Below are 22,180 nucleotides of genomic sequence, written 5' to 3' on the forward strand. Positions count from 1 at the left end.
GGGGCGGATTTATAGCCTAAAACATAGGGCACGTGAACCCATAACCTTTCCGTCAAACTAAATATTTTATGTACGTATGTTTTAGAATTTGTCTAATATGATCTATTGGTACCATGCTCCGAAAAGATTAAATGGTGCACTTGGTTGAACATGGAGTTAATTATCTATAGAAACACAGATCAATTCCCACTTAATACTTTTTTCAACTTTTTTTTAGTGGTGCGCCCATTTTCAAGAAATCCTAAATCTGCCTCTGCGAACAGGGCAAACTTTTAATGATGATTAAGGGTCTGTTTGGAAAGCCACCAGGTAACTGGAATTGGTGTAATTACTAGGGTAGTAATTACACAGCCTAGCAATTACACAGTTGTGCAATTACAGAGTTAGATTAAATTTTAAATGAAGTAATTATCAAAATATAAAAGTTAATATAATAAATACACGTCTATAAATTTTATAAGTATAAATGATATTATATTTGGTATTTAAGATGTATATTTTTTTCGTGCATATATATTAATTAGTAATCATATATTTATAACTAATATTGTAAAAATAATTTATATATATTTTCCAAATTAATAATATTTAGTTTAGATACTTACAAAAACTAAAAACATACGCTTTGTAAGAACATCATGGAATTCATGTTTGATAAATTAAATTAATATTTATAATATAACGTCATAACATTATTCAAATGTTTGACAAAATTAATCTATCAGTTCTAACTAAAAAAATGAACAACATGCAATGTGAGCCGATACTACTAAAACAAATAAATTGGAACCGTGAATATAACATAATTTAAAAATCTAAAAAATAAAATAAAAAGAGTTTAACATATGTCAAATTCCAACATAATAATAGTAAGTTCCACTACAACTTAACATTAGAAAACATATTAAGTTTATAACCACATTCAACAACAAAATACCACTTTAATTGCATCACTCATTATATGCCAAGTTTGTTAATGACTCATTATTTTTAATATTAGGAGGTGTAGTTTCAAAAAATAAAATAATAAAATAAATAAAAAAATAAAATACAAGCAATTACATGGAATCACAAGAAGTAAAAACATAGAAATAAAAGATAAATAATATACAAAGAAAAATATATTTTAAAATTTCAAAACAATTAAAAGGTAAAAATAAAATTAAATAATTAGAAAAATAGAAATAAAAAGTTATAAAGAAAATAATTTAAAATAAAAAAAAGTAAAGAAACTAAAAAGCAACATTGTAATTACACAGTGCAATTAGCACCAATTCTCACCTCCCCCCTGAGAATTGGAGTGTGTAATTACACCCCTCTAATTACAGCCAATTCCATGCTGACCAAGTAATTACTTGGCCAAACAAATATGTCAAACTGTATAATTACACCTAATTACACCCAAATCCAATTCTTAGGTGGCTTTCCAAACATGCTCTAAGTGGAATCATAGCTATTTTTGTAGAAGTATCTGGGTATATATTTATATTCAAACTTTCCTAGAATATGTAAATTATTCCTGATTTAATTAAGTACAAAAAAGTACTCCAGTTGAACAAAAAGCATTCTTTCTGAAACTTTCCTTCTCGATGTAGATTATGTTAAACTCGTATGTTCCCACAGTGATGATGAATATTCTAGAAGAGGGAAAATGATTTATGTGTATCTCAAATGTATAAACTTACAGACTATATACAAAATATCTAACTATTAGGTTAAAGTACAAAATTGCCCCTAACTAATCTAACTAACTTTGACTACAAAATTAAAATACAAATACAATGTAAGTCTCAATACCCCCCCCCCCCTCCCCCAAGTTGGAGGTGAGGAGTTCACAGCCAACTTGCCAAGAATGGCAGAATGTTTAATCCCTGTGAGAGCCTTGATTAGGATATCAGCTAACTGTGTATTGGTGGATATGGTGTAGCATAATAAAACCATCTTGAATCTTGTCCCTCACAAAGTGACAGTCTACCTCTATGTGTTTATTCCTTTTATGGATGACTGGATTTCTTACAATGTGAACAGCTGCCATACTATCACAAAACACAGGAATAGGGTCATGACAAATCACTGCCAGTTCTTCCATCTAACATTTTTACCCACACTAATTCTCCTACCACTTTCCTTATTGACCTGTACTCTGCTTCAGCAGAGGAAAGTGATATTGTACTCTGCTTCTTGGACTTCCAGCTAATGGGGCTATCACCAAGTAAGACAATGTAGCCACTAACCGACTTCCTTGAATCAGGGCAAGATGCCTAGTCTGAATCACAATAAGCCCTTAACCCATAATTGGGATCCTTGGACAGAAAAATTCCCAAAGTAGGGTCTTGTTTCAGGTACCTTAGGACATGCAGAGCAGCCTTCAGATATGGCTCCCCAGGGGCTTGCCTAAACTGGCTCAGGTGTTGGACACTGTATGCTACGTCCAATCTTGTGTTGGAGAGGAAATTGAGCTTTCCAACAACCTTTCTGTAGTACATTGGATCTGAGAGTAACGCTCCTTCTCCAGCCTTCAACTTGAATGTGGAATCAAGAGGAGATGACACAGTAGTGTAGCCTAAGCAGTCATATTCCTTCAACAAATCATTGGTGAACTTCCTTTGAGTCATCAGGACTCCATTATCTTGATACAGTATTTCTAGACCCAAAAAGTAATGTAATGTCCCTAAGCCTTTGATCCTGAATTTGATTGTGCAGGAATGTATTCAGTCTTTTTATCTCTTCTGAGTCATTGCCAGTTAGGATCACATCATCTACATAGACTGTTACAAACACCAGTGAAGATCCTGCCTTCTTATATAAGAGTGAATAGTCACTAGCTGAGTGCTGAAAACCTTTTGAGCATAAGGATTCTGTCAATTTGTCATACCATTGTCCGCTAGCTTGTTTGAGCCCATATAAAGATTTTTTGAGCCTGCATACCAGTTTATTATCATCTACCATCAACCCCTATGGAATCTCCATGTACACTTCTTCATGCAAGTCTCCATGGAGGAAAGCACTATTTACATCCAGTTGGTAAAGGCTCCACCCTCTTTTTACTGCAATAGTGATCAATGTCCTAATTGTGGTCATCTTCACCACTGGGGAGAATGTCTCAGTATAGTCAATCCCTGCTTCTTGGGTGTAGCCTTTCACCACAAGCCTGGCTTTGAATCTCTCTATGCTCTCATCAGCCTTGTGCTTGATTTTTTACACCAACTTGCAACCTATAGCCCTTTTTCATGAAGGTAAATGCACTAAATCCCAAGTATTGTTAGTGTGTAATGCTTGAAGTTCCTGTGTCATAGCTTCCTGCCATGCAGGATTCACAGTTGCCTCATCATAAGAGTTTGGCTCACAGTCATGTGAAATGTTCCTTAAGAGTTGCTGACATTCATGATCAAAAGTATTGAATGCAACATGGTGTTTGTTGCCAAATAATGTGGTGAGTGAAGTTTGGTTGGTTTGAGAAGTGCTAGTGTCACGACCCCAGTTCGCCCTCCGTGAACATGTCGTGATGACACCTAGTCCCTACGACTAGGTAAGCCTAATAATTTTGGAAGAAAGAAATATATGCAAAAAAACTAATATAAAACCGAAGATAACAAATATAAAAGTGTTTAAGATGCCGCTTGCCATATACAATACAAGATCTCAAAACCGAACAATTCCCAAAACCCGGAATCCCATGAATCACAAGCTATGAATACGACAAATGCTCTAACTCCGGCATATCTAAATCAAAAGAAAAGATAGAATGGCTATAACTACAAGGGAGAATGGAAAGGGACTCCTCGGTCTGCGGACGCGACAGATATACCTCGAAGTCTTTGGAGAATCACCTCGCCTCAAGGGTATTAGGGCTGAGTCGAAGTACCTGGATCTGCACACGAAAAACATGTGCAGGAAAGGGCATGAGTACACAACAGTGGTACCCAGTAAGTGCCAAGCCTAACCTCGGTCGAGTAGTGACGAGGAAGGTCAGGGCCCTACCGGTCATATACAATAATATATAAGGAAAAGAAGCAGTACTAAAGTAACACAGGGTAATAAGAGTGGCAACAGCTACAAGAGAGACAAAATAATCATAGAAGGAATACAGTTCAACACAGAGATAACAATCGGGGATCTCCCAGGATACGGTCATGTAGTCCCAAATATAAATACCCAGTGGATCTTCCGGGTGGCGTCCCATAGTCCATTTCATAATGCGCAGGGGATCTCCCGGAATACCACATCCGTAGTCCCAAAAGTAAATACTCAGTACTGGGAAAATCTACTGGGTGCAGTCCCATAGTTCCAATGTAAAAGTGCAGGGGGATCTCCCGGAATACCACATCCATAGTCCCAAATGAAACAGACAAGGGGGATCTCCCGGGATATCGCCCGTAGTCCCAAAATAAACACACAGCAGCAACACGAAGAATATTCAATTCAATCAAATTTATACCAAGGTAAAACGTGTATCTCTAGCCTAGCATGCTGCACAGAATTCAAATAAGGCAGTTTGGGGCAAATAAAGAAGTTAAGTCACTTAGACATGCTTTCCTAAGCTAACAGTACAAACAGGGAAGAAAACGAAATTATAGTTACTTTATGAAAACAGGATCTCCAACAATTAGCACATGTACGCACTCGTCACCACACGTACAAGGCATTTCACATATCACAGTACCAATTCCTAAGGGGAGTTCCCCCACACAAGGTTAGGCAAGCCACTTACCTCGAACCAGCTCAATCAACTCAATACCACGTTCTTGCCACGAGTATCCGACTCTAAATGGCACAAATCTACCCAAAGTAATTGCATAATGCAAACATAACTTTAAGTAACTAACTCAACTAATTAATTCGAAGCTAATACGCGAAATTAGGAAAATCGCCCAAAAAGCCCCCGGGCCCACGCCTCGGAATCGGGTAAAATTTACAAATTCGGAATCCTCACACTCTCACGGGTTCATATCTACAGAAATTACTCCAAACCGACATCAAAATCTTGATCAAAACTCCAAAAATAGGCCTAAGAACTTTTCCAATTTTTCTCCAAATTTTCACCCCAAATTCGAATTTAAAGGATGAATTTAAGCATAGGTTCCTGGAAATTAATCAAAACCGAGTAAGAATTACTTACCCAAAACACCCAGGTGAAAATCTCTCCCAAAATCGCCAATCCCGAGCTCCCAAATCAAATTTCTAAGGTTTGAGACTAAACCCTCGTTTCTGCTCTTTTTCTGATCAGTGAAATCGCATCTGGGGCTCTAGGGCCGCACCTGCGGTCCCGTTTCTGTGTAGACCAAGTCGCACCTGCGACTTTTCATTAAACCCCAGCTTCCGCACCTGCGATCACTTTTACGCAGATGCGGTGCCGCTTCTGCGACGAAGCGTCCGCTTCTACGGTCCCTGCTGGTTTTCCCCTTTTCCGCTTCTGCAATGCCAACACCGCTTCTGCGGCTCCGCACCTACAGTCCCCAAACGCAGGTGCGGTTATGACAGAAGATCAGCAGCTGAAGCTGCTCGAAACAACTTCCAATTCTTCTGACAACCTTCTGAAATCATTCTGAGGCCCTCGGGACCTTAACCAAAAATACGAACAAGTCCTATACCACTATTCAAACTTGTACCAACCTTCGGAACACTAAAAACAACATCGAATCATCAAAACACCCTCGGATTCAAGCCTAAGGATTCCAATACTTCAAATTTACGCTTTTGATCAAAAAGTCTATCAAACCCTCATCCGAATTACCTGAAGTTTTGCACACACGTCCCAAATGACACAACGGACCTACTCCAACTTCCAGAATTCCATTCCGACCCCAATATCAAAATCTCACTATCGAACCGGAAACTTCAAAAATTCGACTTTCGACATTTCAAGCCTAATTAAGCTACGTACCTCCAAAACACAATCTGAACATGCCCCTAAGTCGGAAATCACCCAAGGGAGCTAACGGAATTGACGGAATTCCATTTTGAGGCCGTCTTCACACTGCTCCGACTACAGTCCAAATTCTAAAGCTTTAGCTCTCATTTAGGGACTAAGTATCCTAAAACACTCCGAAACTCAAAATGAATGCTCCCAAGAACTTACAATTGCAGAAACAAACACGGGATATGCAGTTAATAGGGAAACGAGGTGTTAATTTGTAAAACGATCGGCTGGGTCGTTATAGCTAGGTTGTGTTGGGATAGGCGTTCGGATTTCCACAGCTAAGCCAAAGCAATACTTATTCCTTCAACGGTAAGAGCTGCAGTATGCCTATCAAAGTTGGCGAAGGCTTGACAAGGGAACATAATGGCCCACCATCACAGGGAATCTCAAAGCCCCGAGCTCCGTGTTGAGTATCAAGTGATCTGGAAAGTGAAGATTGGTTGAGTTGGGAAGAGATAGGCTGCAAATTTGGTATGGAGTAAATATATTCCTTAAGATGTCAGGGAGTTGTATGAGTTCTAGAGGATCTTCTCAAATGTGGAAGATTTGATTGGTTAGTGAGGGTGGAAACATCATTCTGTTGTTGTGCATGCCTTTCAAGTGAAGTAGTATCCTGATTTGTAGTGATTTGGTTTTCAAAAGGTGAAGTGGTAAGGATAGGTGAACTGTTAGGTGAGTCAGTGGTGACAGAATCAAAAGGGTGTGCATTCCTATCAGATAAATGACTATTTCTCAAACTACAAGGATCAGAGTCAACAAATGTAGGAGTGGAATTTGAAAATGAGCTAGGGAAGCTAGAAGGACTTGGCTCAGAATTAGTGGCAAAGGGAAATATGTTTTCATAAAACTGGACATCCCTGGAAACATGTATCCTCTTAGTGGCCAAGTCTAGGACCTTGTACCCCTTTGTCCCAAAGGGATATCCTATGAACACATGAGGTGTGGATCTTGGTTCAAACTTATCCTTATGACTTTTCAAGGTAGTGGGATAACCGAGGCAGCCAAAACTCCTAAGATGTGAATAATTTGGTTTACTGTCATATCGAATTTCAAAAGGGCTTTTGTTTTTAAGAGCTATGGAGGGCAATCTGTTTATCAGATATGTGGCAGTGAGGATGCACTCCCCCCAATATCTCATGGGCAATTTGGACTGGTATAGTAAAGCCCTGGCTGTCTCAAGTAGGTATTTATGTTTTCTCTCCACCACACCATTTTGTTGTGGTGTATATGGACATGTTTTCTAGTGAACAATTCCCATGGTTTGGAAGTATGACATTGATTCATTATTGACAAACTCTGGGCCACTGTCAGACCTGATGATTTTGACTGTGGTTTTGAACTGATATTCTATCATGGAAATGAAGGCTTTGAGGATCTGGAGAACATTTCTTTTACAGCTCAACAAGTGAGTCCAGGTTGATCTACTAAAGTCATCAACCAAGGTTAGGAAGTATTTATGATTGTCATGTATGTTTATATGATAAGGACCCTAAAGATCTAAGTGTATTAGTTCAAAAATCTTAGTGGAAGTAGTAGTGCTATGGGCAAATGAGAGTCTGGTTTGTCTAGCTATTGGGCAAATTGGGCAAAAGAAAGGCTGCTTGGGAGAAAAATTGACAGGTATTGTGGAAATTTTCCTCATTTTTATAAAAGGTACATGTCCTAGCCTATTGTGACACAAATGATCAACAGCATTTCCATGAGACATAATAGAAGACATTGAAATGGAATTAACAGTAGAAGAGTTTGCCTTATTTATTGAATGGAGCATATTTACAGCATTAGGTGGACATGATGATTTATCTGCAAATGTAGATGAATGAAGGGGATGACTCTCAGTTCTACTTGTAGTATTTAGAGATGTAGGAAGGCATGAACTAAAGTGCTTGAAAACATCAAAGTTGAAAGCAGAAATGAAATTTGACTTGGACTCATGACTGAGGCACACTGAGCAGAGGAAGTATAGACCACTTCTTGCCTTACCAATTTCAAGAGGCCTCTTCATTGAAGGGGCCTGCATCAGACATAGATATTTATTGAAGTTAACCATACAATTTAGATGCACATTTAATGAATGAATTGAGATGAGATTAAACTTGAAATTGGGTACATATAATACTCTAAGCAAAGTGAGGCTAGGACCAAGGAATGCTTCTCCTATTTCTGTCACCTTGACCTTGTATCCATTAGGTAGGGTAACTAAAAATGGATAGGTAGTGTTTCAATTTTGGTTAGGAAGGACTTTCTATAAGTCATATGGTTTGAGGCTCCACTATCTAGAATCCATAAGTCAGCAATAGATTTAGAACATTTACACATAGTTGTTTCTGCAATCTCTTTATAAGTAGAGCAAGCTAGAATACCTGCAAAATTGGCAACTCCACAAGCAATGTTGTTTGGATTTTCCCCTGTATTTCCAGCTTAGAAGATCTCCAACATATTCAGCAACTATCCATATTGTTCCTTTGTCAGACCTGGCACACATTGGTTTGGATTGTTTTCTGGTCCTTCAACACTTCCACCAAAAGACTCTTCACAGCCTCCGTGAACATTTGCAGCAGACCCTGCATTTCTGCCCTTAGTGAACTTGAAGTCTTATGGAAATCCATGTATCCTATAACAGGTTTCCCTTGTGTGTCCTGGCTTCTTGCAATAACCACAGAAAGTCTTGACTTATTGTTTGTGTGATTTCCATTTCCTCTGAATGAATTGTTCCCTGTACCATGTCTATGTGGAGCATAGTTGGTTCTGAATGTATTCTGACCAGGTCCATTGACATTGAGTGATGCAGATTCCATGGCCAGTTGGTTAATCGGCCTGACTTCTCTTTGCTTCTCCTCTTGGATTAAGATGGAAAAGGCTTGTGCAATGCTAGGTAATGGATTCATCATCAAGATGCTACCCCTCACAACTGTATAAACTTCATTAAGTCCCATTAGGAACTGAATGAGCCTGCGATCCTGTTCAGCTATGTGCATCTTTGCCTTGGCTCCACAACTGCATTGACAATTGCATTGTGCATGGGAATTTAGAGTGTTTAGTTCCTCCCAAAGCCTCTTCATTTTTGTCTAGTACCCTGTGATATCTAGAGCACCTTGACTAAGGTCATTTATCTCTTTTTGAAGCTGATAGAGTTTTGCCCCGTTGGTTTGATCGTATCGATCCTCCAATTCCTGCAATAACTCCTTGGCATCATTGACGTATTGCAAACTATCTTCCAAGTCTTTTGAGAGCGATTTAAGAATCCACGACGTCACCATGTCATCGCATCGAGCCCACTGGTCAAAGTTCGCATCATCGGAGCTCGGCTTCTTATATTTTCCGGTGATGAATCCGACTTTATTCTTTACAGAATGCACTCTGAGAACACCTCTCCTCTAGGATATATAGCTTGTTCCATTAAAAGCTACCGGTACTAGCACTGTTCCAGCACTCTCAGACGGGTGCACGTAGAGTGGACTAGTTGTGTCCAAACTAGGGTTAATTGTATTTGAAGTATCCTGGTCTCCGACCATGATTCAGCTCAAATAAGTGAGTAATGATGATCAATTGTGAAGAGAATGAGCGAAAAATACTCGATTGACCTGTGAATCCGAAAACCCTAAAATCTCGATTTCGCGAATTGGGACTGAGAACGAAAGAGAAACTCCAATTAACAACGAGATGAGAAAGATGAGATAGAGGATCTCACATCTAGAGCGTAGGCTCTGATACCATGTTGAACTCTTATGTTCCCACAGTGATGATATCCGCCATCGGCGGATGAGCTGAGAGAGAGAAGAAAAGAAGAATATTCTAGAAGAGGGAAAATGATTTCTCTATATATGATGACCCAAAAGGTCATCACTTGATTTACAAGTCAATTCTATGTTTCGAGGTCTTAAAAACCTCCTTTTATCTTTCCTCAATTTGCTTGCACGGTCCGGGCGTATATCCGGTATGCTTTTATGTGGAAATTTCATAAAAATGCTAATTTTGCCTGTAAAATTGAATTTAAGCTGACTTTGGTCAACATTTTTGGTAAACCGACCCGGAACCATGATCTGACGGTCCCGGAGGGTCCGTAGAAAAATATGGGACTTGGGCGTATGCGCAAAATTGAATTCTGAGGTCCCAAGCCCGAGAATGAATTTTTGAAGAAAATTGTTTAACTGAAATTTTAAGAGTTTTTGGAAATTTAAATGTGTTTGAATTTGATGGTATCGGGCCCGTATTTTGGTTCCGGAGCCTGGTACAGGTCTTATATGGTATTTAAGTTTCTGTAAAATTTGGTAAGAAACGGACTTCATATGACGTGAATCGGACCCTCGGTTGTGAAATTTGAAACTTAAGAGTTCTTCAGATTTTTCTTTGAATTTGATGCTAAACTCGTAGTTCGAGGTGTTATTTTGGCGATTTGATCGCGCGAGCAAGTCCGTATGATGTTTTTAGGTTAGTGTGCATGTTTGGTTTGGAGCCCCGAGGTCTCGGGTGACTTTTGGATAGGCCACGGAGTGAAATTGGACTTAGGAAATCTCAGCTGGTATCTGGTAATTTTGCCCAGGCCTCTGATCTCGCAAATTGCGAGATCAGGCTTCGCAAATGCGAAGTCCTCAGGCTTGGGAAATGCGACCCAGGCGTCGCAAATGCGAACCAAGCCTGGGCAGGCCATCTTCGCAAATGCGAGCTTTGGGTGGGAATTGAGATGCCTGGCCATCGCACGATGTTTCCCTTCGCAATTGCGAAGGTGACAGGATTTCTCAGGGATCGCAAATGCGACTGTTTCTTCGCATTTGCGAAGACAGCAGATTTTCAAAGGGTTCGCAATTGCGAACCCCTGGTCGAAATTGTGACATCTGCACCTGTGTAAATTATAATTTAGACGAAATTTCTTCATTTTTCAAACTTCCTCAAAACCTAAACTCTCTTGGGCGATTTTCCAAAGACAAGTTGTTCTCCAAATCAATAGTAAGTCATTTCTAACTCGTTTTCTTCAATCTATAACAACTTTTTACATGGATTAAATTCAAAATCAAGGGTTTTTCATGGGAAATTGGGTGATGTTGGGTAGAACTTAGGATTTTCAAATTTTGGGGATTTGGACCTCGATTTGAGGTCTGATTTTCAAAACAAATTATATATTTGAGTTCGTGGGTGAATGGGTAATCGGGTTTTGGTTCGAACCTCGGGTTTTGACCAAGCGGGCCCGGGGTCGATTTTTGACTTTTTGGGAAAAATGATTGAAAACCTATAATTTAGCATTGGGATTGAATTATTTAGCATTTATTGATTTTGTTAAATTATTTTGGGTTGGATACAAGTAAACTGGAGGCGAATTCTAAAGGAAAAGCGGTGTTTGAGGCTTGAGTTGACCGTGGAAGTGTTTGGTCTAACCTTAGCTTGAGGGAATAGGTGTTGTGCCTTATTTGCTATGTGTTAGTGTAGTGTACGCCATATAGGTATGGTGACGAGTATCTATACGTTGGTGTCAAGCATGCCCGTGGGCCTTAAATTGTGATCGTTGTGTTTCTTAATAAGTACTACGTATGCCTAAATTGTTGATTATCCATGTTGAGTAAGATTTATGATTTTCTTCTTGGTATTTGGTTATTGTTGAGCATTGGCTCTAGTTGAGGTGAAATTGTGAAGTTGATTATTGGTACAAGTTTGGTTATAGCTGATTCCCTTGCCGGGACGTATTTAATTCTTATTGTTGATTCCCTTGCCGGGACGTATTTATACTTATTGTTGATTCCCTTGCCGGGATATTGTTCTTGCTATTGTTTGGGTGAGGAAAGAGTGATAAAGCACGAAGGGTGATGCCGTGCACATTCATACTTATACATATGGTGAGGAAAGAGTGATAAAGCACGAAGGGTGATGTCAGTGATAAAGCACGAAGGGTGATGCCATGCACATTTACATTCATACTTATGCATATGGTGAGGAAAGAGTGATAAAGTACGAAAGGTGATGTCGTGCACATTTACATTGATATTGATGCATATGATGAGGAAAGAGTGATAAAGAACGAAGGGTGATGCCGTGCACATTCATACTTATTTATATGGGCAAGGAAGAGAGATAAAGCACGAAGGGTGATACCGTGCACACTTTCATTACTTGATTGCATTGGTGAGGATTGAGAGTAAAAGCACGAAGGGTGATGTCGTGCACTTATTTCCTGTTGTTATGATTTCTTGATGTTTTCGGTTCAAATGCCTTAATTGCCTTATTCCACTATTACTGTCATTCTTTATGTTAGTATTTCCACCATAGCATGTTACCCCTCCCTGTTAGTTTTGAATTACTTCTGTTACTGTTATTCTGCTAGATACTGTGTAACTGCAGGTTAATTATTTGTTGTGTCCTAGCCTCTTCACTACTTCGCCGAGGTTAGGCTCGACACTTACCAGCACATGGGGTCAGTTGTGCTGATACTACGCTCTACACTCTTTTGTGCAGATTGGAGCATACGGACCTTAGCTAGGGGTTGCTGCCTTCAGTCCATCGGAAACCTGAGGTAGTCTTGCAGGCGTCCGCAAGCCTTGGCGTCCCCTTCCTATCTAGTTTCTTTCTGCTCTTTTCTATTTCAGAGACAAAGGGGCAGAGGACAAGGCCGAGGCCGTGCTAAGGGTCGAGGCAGGGGCAGAGCTCAGCCCAGACCAGCAGCACTAGTGGCGGAGCCTCAGGTTGAGTTTGATGATGAGGTTCCGGCCCAGACACTTCCGGTGGGCCCAGCTCAGGTCCCAGAGGGGTTCATTGCTACCTCAGTACTGCAGTATGCTTTAGTCCATCTAGTGGGCCTTATGGAGAGTGTCACTCAGGCAGGCTTACTTCCTGTAGCACCCGCCGTCTCTCAGGCTGGGGGAGGAGTACAGACTCCCTTTACCCGCACTCCGGAGCAGATGGCTCCCCAGTTTCAGACTCCAGCAGCTCAGCCAGTTGGAGCAGTTCAGCCGGGTGTAGTAGCTCAGACAGGTGATGGAGCAGCTATGTCCGCCGATGCTGTGTGGAGGTTGGACAGGTTCACCAAGTTGTTCACTACTACTTATGGTGGTACATCTTCAGAGGATCCCCAGGATTAGTTAGACAGTTGTCATGAGGTTATTCGGAACATGGGGATAGTGGAGACCAATGGGGTCGACTTTGCTCCTTTCCGTTTGTTAGGTTTCGCCAAGAAATGGTGGAGAGATTATTGTTTGGCCAGACCAGTTGGATCACCAGCTCTCACTTGGGACCAGTTCTGGCAGCGATTTCTCAAGAAGTTTCTTCCCGTCACTCAAAGAGAGGAGTACCGCAGGCGGTTCGAGCGTCTCCAGCAGGGTTCTATGAATGTCACCCAGTATAAGACGATGTTTATTGATTTGGCTTGTCATGCTCTTCTGATACTTCCAACCGAGAGGGAGAGGGTGAGGAGATTTATTGAGGGACTCGCTCAGCCTATTAGACTGCAGATGGCTAAGGAGACAAGTAGCGAGATTTCTTTCCAAGATGTGGCCAATGTGGCCAGGCGGGTTGAGATGGTTTTAGCTCAGGGGAGCGATCAGGGGTCTGATAGGAGGCCTCGTCATTCTGGCAAATTCAATGGTGCCTCATCTGGAGGCAAGGATTCTTTTGGTAGAGGCCATCCTCCTATGCCCTTTCAGTCATCACTTCAGGTTTCTCATGGTGCTCCAGGTGGACGTGGTTCTCATATGCAGTATTATGATCTGTTTCCCTACAGTGCACCACCAGCTCCTATCAGTGCACCTCCGCTCCAGAGTTTTCAGGGTGGTTATCCAGGCCGTCAAGGTAAGTTTCAGGGTCAGCAGTCTCAGCAGCCCAAGTCTTGCTATACTTGTGGTGATACGAGGCACATTGTTAGGTTTTGCCCTCGAGCCTCGAGCAGTTCTCAGCACCAGGGTTCTCGTGCTATGGTTCCAGCACCGGGTGTTCCACCGCCCACTCAGCCAGCTAGAGGTAGGGGTAGAGGTGTTAGAGGTAGAGGCCGGGCCGCTAGAGGTGGAGGCCAGGCAGCTATAGGTGGAGGCCAGCTAGCAGGATGCAGTCCTAGGGATACAGTTCAGAGTGGTGGGGCCCAGCCCCGATGTTATGCTATGCCAGGCAGACCTGAGGCTGAGGCCTCCAATGCAGTTATCACAGGTACGGTTTTAGTGTGCAGTAGAGATGCCTCAGTTCTATTTGAACCAGGGTCCACGTATTCTTATGTATCATCTTATTTTCCCCTCATCTGGTTGTGCCTCGTAATTCTTTGAGTCCTCCTATATATGTGTCTAAACCGGTGGGTGATTCTATTTTGGTAGATCGTGTTTATCGTGCTTATGTGGTTGTTATTGGGGGCCTTGAGACCTATGTAGATCTCCTACTTCTCGATATGGTGGATTTCGATATCATTCTGGGGATGGATTGGTTATCCCCTTATCATGCTATATTGGATTGTCATGCCAAGACCGTGACCTTAGCACTACCGGGGTTGCCTCGTTTGGAGTGGAGAGGGACTCCTGGTCATTCTACCAGCAGGGTTATCTCATATATGAAGGCTCGGCGTATGGTTGATAAGGGGTGTTTGGCCTATTTGGCGTACGTTCGTGATTCCAATGCTGAGGTTCTCTATGGATTCTGTGCCCGTTGTTCGTGAGTTTCTTGAGGTATTTCCTTCAGAACTGCCGGGGATGCCACCCGATAGGGACATTTACTTTTGCATTCATTTGGCTTCGGGCACTCAACCCATTTCTATTCTGCCATATCGTATGGCCCCGCCAGAGTTGAAAGAATTAAAAGAGCAGTTGCAGGACTTGCTGGATAAAGGCTTTATTAGACCGAGTGTCTCGCCTTGGGGTGCACCGGTGTTGTTTGTTAAGAAGAAGGATGGGTCAATGAGGATGTGTATAGATTACCGGCAATTGAATAAGGTCACAATCAAGAATAAGTACCCATTGCCGAGGATCGATAATTAGTTTGACCAGCTTCAGGGTGCCCAAGTGTTTTCTAAGATCGACTTGAGATCTGGCTACCATTAGTTGAGGATTAGGGCATTCGATGTCCCTAAGACAACTTTCCGCACTCGGTACGGGCATTATGAGTTCTTGGTGATGTCATTCGGGTTGACAAATTCCCCAGCGACTTTCATGGATTTGATGAACTGAGTGTTCAGGCCTTATTTGGATTCCTTCGTGATTGTCTTCATTGACGATATTTTGATCTATTCCCGCAGCCGGGAGGAGCACGAGCAGCATCTTCGAGTCATTCTTCAGACTCTGAGGGATAGTCAGTTGTATGCTAAGTTTTCGAAGTGCGAGTTTTGGTTGAGTTCAGTTGCATTCTTGGGCCAGTTGTATCAGTATGGGGTATTCAGGTGGATCCGAAGAAGATAGAGGCAGTCAAGAAATGGCCTCGACCCACATCAGCTACAGAGATCTAGAGTTTCTTGGGTTTGGCAGGTTATTACCGTCGGTTTGTGGAGAGGTTTTCATCTATTGCAGCCCCGATGATCAGGTTGACCCAGAAGGGTGCCTAGTTTAGGTGGTCGGACAAGTGTGAGACGAGCTTTCAGAAGCTCAAGATAGCTTTGACTATGTCGCCGGTGTTGGTATTGCCTACGAGTTCAGGGCCATATACAGTATATTGTGATGCATCGCGTATTGGACTTGGTGCGGTGTTGATGTAGAATGGCAAGGTTATTGCATATGCTTCGCGACAGTTGAATATTCACGAGAAGAATTATCCAGTTCATGATTTGGAGCTAGCAGCGATTGTTCACGCGCTGAAGATTTGGAGGCACTACTAATATGGCGTATCATGTGAGGTGTTCACAGATCACAAGAGTTTGCAATACTTGTTCAAGCAGAAGGAGCTAAATTTGAGGCAGAGGAGGTGGTTGGAGCTGTTGAAAGACTATGATATCACCATTTTGTATCATCTGGGAAAGGCTAATGTAGTGGCCGATGCATTGAGCAGGAAGTCAGCCAGTATGGGCAGCCTTGCGTACATTCCAGTCGGTGAGAGGCCTCTTGCTTTGGATGTTCAGGCTTTAGCCAATCAGTTCGTGAGGTTGGATGTTTCTGAGCCCAGTCGTGTGCTAGCTTGCACAGTCACTCGTTCTTCATTATTTGAGCGTATCCGTGATCGGCAGTATGATGGTCCTCATTTGCTTGTCCTTAGATACACAGTGCGGCACGGAGGTGCCAAGCAGGTTACAGTTGGAGATGATGGAGTTTTGAGGATGCAGGGTCGTATTTGTGTGCCTAATGTGGATGGACTTTGTGAGTTAACTCTAAAGGAGACCCATAGTTCCCGGTATTCTATTCACCCGGGCACCGCTAAGATGTATCAAGACTTGCGGCAGCATTATTGGTGGAGGAGAATGAAGAAGGACATTGTTGCCTATGTAGCTCGGTGTTTGAATTGTCCGCAGGTGAAGTACGAGCATCAAAGACCTGGTGGTTTGTTCCAGAAGATTGAGATTCCTGAGTGGAAGTGGGAGCGTATCACTATGGACTTCGTTGTTGGACTCCCACGAACTCAGAGGAAGTTCGATGCAGTATGGGTTATTGTTGATAGGCTGACTAAGTCAGCGCATTTCATTCCTGTGGCGGTTTTCTATTCTTCGGAGCGGTTGGCTGAGATCTATATCTGGGAGATTGTTCGTCTTCATGGCGTGCCCATGTCTATCATTTCTGACCGGGGTACGCAGTTTACCTCACATTTCAGGAGGGCAGTACAATGTGAGTTGGGTACTCGGGTCGAGTTGAGCACAGCATTTCATCCTCAGACGGACGGACAGTCCGAGCGTACTATTCAGATTTTGGAGGATATGCTCCGAGCATGTGTTATTAATTTTGGAGGTTCTTGGGATCAGTTCTTGCCATTAGCAAAGTTTGCCTACAACAACAGCTACCAGTCGAGCATTCAGATGGCCCTCTATAAGGCATTATATGGTAGGCGGTGTCGGTCGCTGGTTGGGTGGTTTGATCCGAGAGAGGCTCGGTTGTTGGGTACAGATTTAGTTCAGGATGCCTTCGATAAGGTGAAGATCATTCAGGATAGGCTTCGTACAGCTCAGTCCAGGCAGAAGAGTTATGCCGACCACAAGGTTCGTGATGTGGCATTCATGGTCGGAGAGCGAGTGTTGCTCAGGGTGTCGCCCATGAAGGGCGTGATGAGATTTGGGAAAAAAGGCAAGCTAAGCCCTATGTTCATTCGTCCTTTTAAGATTCTTGATCGAGTGGGAGAGGTGGCTTACAGACTTGTGTTGCCGCCGAGTTTATCATCTGTGCACCCAGTGTTTCATGTGCCCATGCTTTGGAAGTATCACGGCGATCCATCCCACGTGTTAGACTTTAGCACAGTCCAGTTGGACAAGGACTTGACCTATGAGGAGGAGCCTGTAGCTATTCTAGACCGGCAGGTTCGTCAGTTGAGATCGAAGAAGTTCCCTTCAGTTCGTGTTCAGTGGAGAGGTCAGCCTGCCCAGGCAGCTACCTGGGAGTCCGAGTCCGATATGCGGAGTCGATATCCCCATCTTTTTCCCGACTCAGGTACTTCTTTTCTCAGTCCGTTCGAGGACGAACGGTTGTTTTAAGGGTGGAGGATGTGATGACCCAAAAGGTCATCACATGATTTACAAGTCAATTTTGTGTTCCGAGGTCTTAAAAACCTCCTTTTATCTCGCCTCGATTTGCGTGCGCGGTCCGGGCGTATATCCAGAATGCTTTTATGTGACAATTTGATAAAAATGCTAATTTTGCCTTTAAAATTGAATTTAAGCTGACTTCGGTCAACATTTTGGGTAAACGGACCCGGACCCGTGATTTGACGGTCCCGGAGGGTCCGTAGAAAAATATGGGACTTGGGCGTATGCCCGGAATTGAATTCCGAGGTTCCAAGCCCGAGAAATGAATTTTTGAAGAAAATTGTTTAACTGAAATTTTAAGAGTTTTTGAAAATTTAAATGTGTTTGAATTTGATGGTATCGGACCCGTATTTTGAATCCGGAGCCCGGTACAGGTCTTATATGGTATTTAAGTTGTATCTGTAAAATTTGGTAAGAAACAGACTTCATATGACGTGAATCTGACCCTCGGTTGTGAAATTTGAAACTTAAGAGTTCTTGAGATTTTTCTTTGATTTTGATGCTAAACTCGTAGTTCGAGGTATTATTTTGGTGATTTGATCGTGCGAACAAGTCCGTATGATGTTTTTAGGTTAGTGTGCATGTTTGGTTTGGAGCCCCGAGGGCTCGGGTGAGTTTTGGATAGGCCACAGAGTAAAATTGGACTTAGAAAATCTCAGTTGGTATCTGGTATTTTTGCCCAGGCCTCTGATCTCGCAATTGCGAGATCAGGCTTCGCAAATGCGAAGTCCTCGGGCTTGGGAAATGTGACCCAGGCGTCGCAAATGCGAACCAAGCCTAGGCAGGCCATCTTTGCAAATGCAAGCTTTGGGTGGGAATTACGATGCCTGCCCATCGCAAATGCGATGTTTCCCTTCGCAATTGCGAAGGTGACAGGATTTCTCAGGGGTCGCAAATGCGACTGTTTCTTCGCATTTGCGAAGACAGCAGATTAAGGGTTCGCAATTGCGAACCCCTGGTCGCAATTGCAACATCTGCACCTGTGTAAATTATAACTTAGACGAAATTTCTTCATTTTTCGAACTTCCTCAAAACCTAAACTCTCTTGGGCGATTTTCCAAAGACAAGTTCTTCTCCAAATCAATAGTAAGTCATTTCTAACTCGTTTTCTTCAATCTATAACATCTTTTTACATGGTTTCAATTCAAAATCAAGGGTTTTTCATGGGAAACTGGGTGATGTTGGGTAGAACTTAGGATTTTCAATTTTTGGGGATTTGGACCTCGATTTGAGGTCCAATTTCAAAACAAATTATATATTTGAGTTCGTGGGTGAATGGGTAATCGGGTTTTGGTTCGAACCTCGGGTTCTGACGAAGCGGGCCCGGGGTCGATTTTTGACTTTTTGGGGAAAATGATAGAAAACCTATAATTTAGCATTGGGATTAAATTCTTTAGCATTTATTGATGTTGTTAAATTAATTTGGGTTAGATACAAGTAAATTGGAGGCGAATTATAAAGGAAAAGCGGTGTTTAAGTCTTGAGTTGGCCGTGGAAGTTCGAGGTAAGTGTTTGGTCTAACCTTAGCTTGAGGGAATAGGTGTTGTGCCTTATTTTCTATGTGTTAGTATAGTGTACGACGTATAGGTATGGTGACGTGTATCTATACGTTGGTGTCAAGCATACCCGTGGGTCTTAAATTGTGATTGTTGTATTTCTTAATAAGTACTACGTATGCCTAAATTGTTGATTATCCATGTTGAGTAAGATTTATGATTTTCTTCTTGGTATTTGGTTATTGTTGAGCATTGGCTCTAGTTGAGGTACAATTGTGAAGTTGATTATTGGTACAAGTTTGGTTATAGCTGATTCCCTTGCCGGGACGTATTTAATTCTTATTGTTGATTCCCTTGCCGGGACGTATTTATACTTATTGTTGATTCCCTTGCCGGAATATTGTTCTTGCTATTGTTTGGGTGAGGAAAGATTGATAAAGCACGAAGGGTGATGCCGTGCACATTCATACTTATGCATATGGTGAGGAAAGAGTGATAAAGCACGAAGGGTGATGCCGTGCACATTCATACTTATGCATATGGTGAGGAAAGAGTGATAAAGCACGAAGGGTGATGCCGTGCACATTTACATTCATACTTATGCATAAGGTGAGGAAAGAGTGATAAAGAACGAAGGGTGATGCCGTGCACATTTACATTGGTATTGATGCATATGGTGAGGAAAGAGTGATAAAGCACGAAGGGTGATGCCGTGCACATTCATACTTATTTATATGGGTGAGGAAGAGAGATAAAGCACGAAGGGTGATGCCGTGCACATTTTCATTACTTGATTGCATTGGTGAGGATTGAGAGTAAAAGCACGAAGGGTGATGCCGTGCACTTATTTCCTGTTGTTATGATTTCTTGTTGTTTTCGGTTCAAATGCCTTAATTGTCTTATTCTACTATTACTGTCATTCTTTATGTTGGTATTTCCCCCATAGCATGTTACCCCTCCCCGTTAGTTTTGAATTACTTCTGTTACTATTATTCTGCTAGATATTGTGTAACTGCAGGTTAATTATTTGTTGTGTCCTAGCCTCGTCACTACTTCGCCGAGGTTAGGCTCGACACTTACTAGCACATGGTTCGGTTGTGCTGATACTACACTCTGCACTCTTTTGTGCAGATTCCGGTACTGGAGCATACGGACCTTAGCTAGGGGTTGCTGCCTTCAGTCCATCGGAAACCTGAGGTAGTCCTGCAGGCGTCCACAGGCCTTGGCGTCCCCTTCCTATCTAATTTCTTTCTGCTCTTTTCTATTTCAGAGACAGACATGTATTTATTTTGTTCAGACCCTGTTTGTAGTATTCTTAGATAGTCCGTGAGATTGTGACACCAATTCTGGGTAGTATGTTTATGGATTCGTATTGGTATTAGCTAAACTTTTAAATTTCGTTCTTCCGCTTTATTATTTCCGCTGTTTATAAATGTTAACTTGCGCTTGTTAAGAGGTGAAAAGTAAAAAGAGAAAATTAATCGAAATAGTTGGCTTGCCTAGCTTTCACTAGTAGGCGCTATCACGACTCCCGAGGGTGGGAAATCCGAGTCGTGACAGTATATCTCAAATGTATCAACTTACTGACTATACACAAAATATCTAACTATTAGGTGAAAGTACAAAACTGCCCCTAACTAATCTAACTAACTTTGACTACAAAATATAAATACAAATACAATGTAAGTCTCAATAGATTAGGCAAAATGTAGAACGAAAAACTTTCCTTCCGAAACTTTCCTACTTTTTATGAATCATGCAAAATTTTATGAACTACCAAAAAAAAGTCTCCTAAATCTAAAAGGAGAAGTTTAATACTCCAAAAAATTAAAGGAGAAATTTACTGCTTCAAAATATATATGGAATTAAACGACAAACTTTTCTAGTGTACTTTCCTTCGGCAAAATTTTATTGACTATAAAAAAGTCTCCTAAACATAAAAGGAGCGATATCAATTTAGCACCTTCCAAAATTTAAAAGGACTTGAACTACAAACTTTCCTAGCGTGTAGTGAAAGAAAAACTTTCCTAGATTTATTAGGGAAACAATTAATTTAGGAATATAATTAAATAATTATTGTTAAATTATAGGGGATTAACTAAATAATTATTCTTAAATATTTGGAAAAATATTGAAATGACTATTTTGACATAGTGTGAACTCAATATTTAAAAGGATAAAAAAGAAGAACGAAATTTTGCTAAGCGCCTTGATACTTTTTATATAGTAATATAGATATAGATAAATAAATATTGATGGATAGATATATGATCTTATGTTTCTTTTGTATACTAATATACAGTGACAAAAACGAGATTAGTCAAACTTACACTTAACATAAATGAGTTGTCTATTTGAGTGAAAAGCTATAGTGCAAATGATATATACACTTGGAACTTAATAAGACTACTTATGAAGTTACCTTTTAATGTATATCAGAATAATCATTCCATTGATTATTGTACTTTCGATGAATAATATAATTTTTTCAAACATACAATTTGCCTTAAACAAATGCCTTTATATATATATATATATATATATAAAGTTGCCACTAATTATTGTAATTTCGATGAATAATATAATTTTTCAAACATACAATTTACCTTAAACAAATATTGAGACTACTTATGAAGTTACCTTTTTATATATATTAGAATAATCTTGCCATTGATTATTGTAATTTCGATGAGTAATGTAACTTACATACAATTTACCTTAATAAAATGCGTTTATTAAGACTACTTACGAAGTTCCTTTTTTTTATATATTAGAATAATCTTGCCACTGATTATTGCAATTCCACTGAATAATAATAGTAATAATTATTATTATTTTTCAAACATACAATTTACATAAGATAAATGCCTTTATCAAGCTAAGAAGTATAAACCTTTGTCAAAGTATTCATCACACTAAAGAGTATCCAATCATGATAAGAGAATCGCTTTCAATTAAATATTTAATTAAACCTCAGTATACATCTTGAAAATTTTGAAACTCTGAACTCAATATGCGGACGAAAATATAATTTTTTTAATTTATTACATGCAACGAGATTTATAAGTTGGCAGTTATTATCAAAGAGTTACACCATCCATTTCAATTTGGATGAGTTAATTTGATTCGGCACGAAGTTTAAGAAAAACA

At 40.8% G+C, this 22,180-nt stretch overlaps 2 protein-coding genes across 2 annotated transcripts; both read right to left on the bottom strand.

The window, feature by feature from the left end:
* Window positions 2,061–2,615, bottom strand: LOC109233631 (uncharacterized mitochondrial protein AtMg00810-like). Its single transcript, XM_019399510.1, has 2 exons — window positions 2,347–2,615; window positions 2,061–2,241 (listed from the first exon to the last, which is right to left on the bottom strand). Exons 1-2 carry the CDS (start codon window positions 2,613–2,615, stop codon window positions 2,061–2,063), a joined length of 450 nt encoding a protein of 149 aa, XP_019255055.1.
* LOC109233632 lies at window positions 6,420–9,435 on the bottom strand. The gene is made up of 7 exons (XM_019399511.1): window positions 9,331–9,435; window positions 8,996–9,264; window positions 8,395–8,917; window positions 8,284–8,328; window positions 7,578–7,934; window positions 7,216–7,295; window positions 6,420–7,008 (listed from the first exon to the last, which is right to left on the bottom strand). Exons 1-7 carry the CDS (start codon window positions 9,433–9,435, stop codon window positions 6,420–6,422), a joined length of 1,968 nt encoding a protein of 655 aa, XP_019255056.1.

This window comes from Nicotiana attenuata, chromosome 10 (assembly GCF_001879085.1).
Source record: "Nicotiana attenuata strain UT chromosome 10, NIATTr2, whole genome shotgun sequence".
Taxonomy (NCBI): domain Eukaryota; kingdom Viridiplantae; phylum Streptophyta; class Magnoliopsida; order Solanales; family Solanaceae; genus Nicotiana; species Nicotiana attenuata.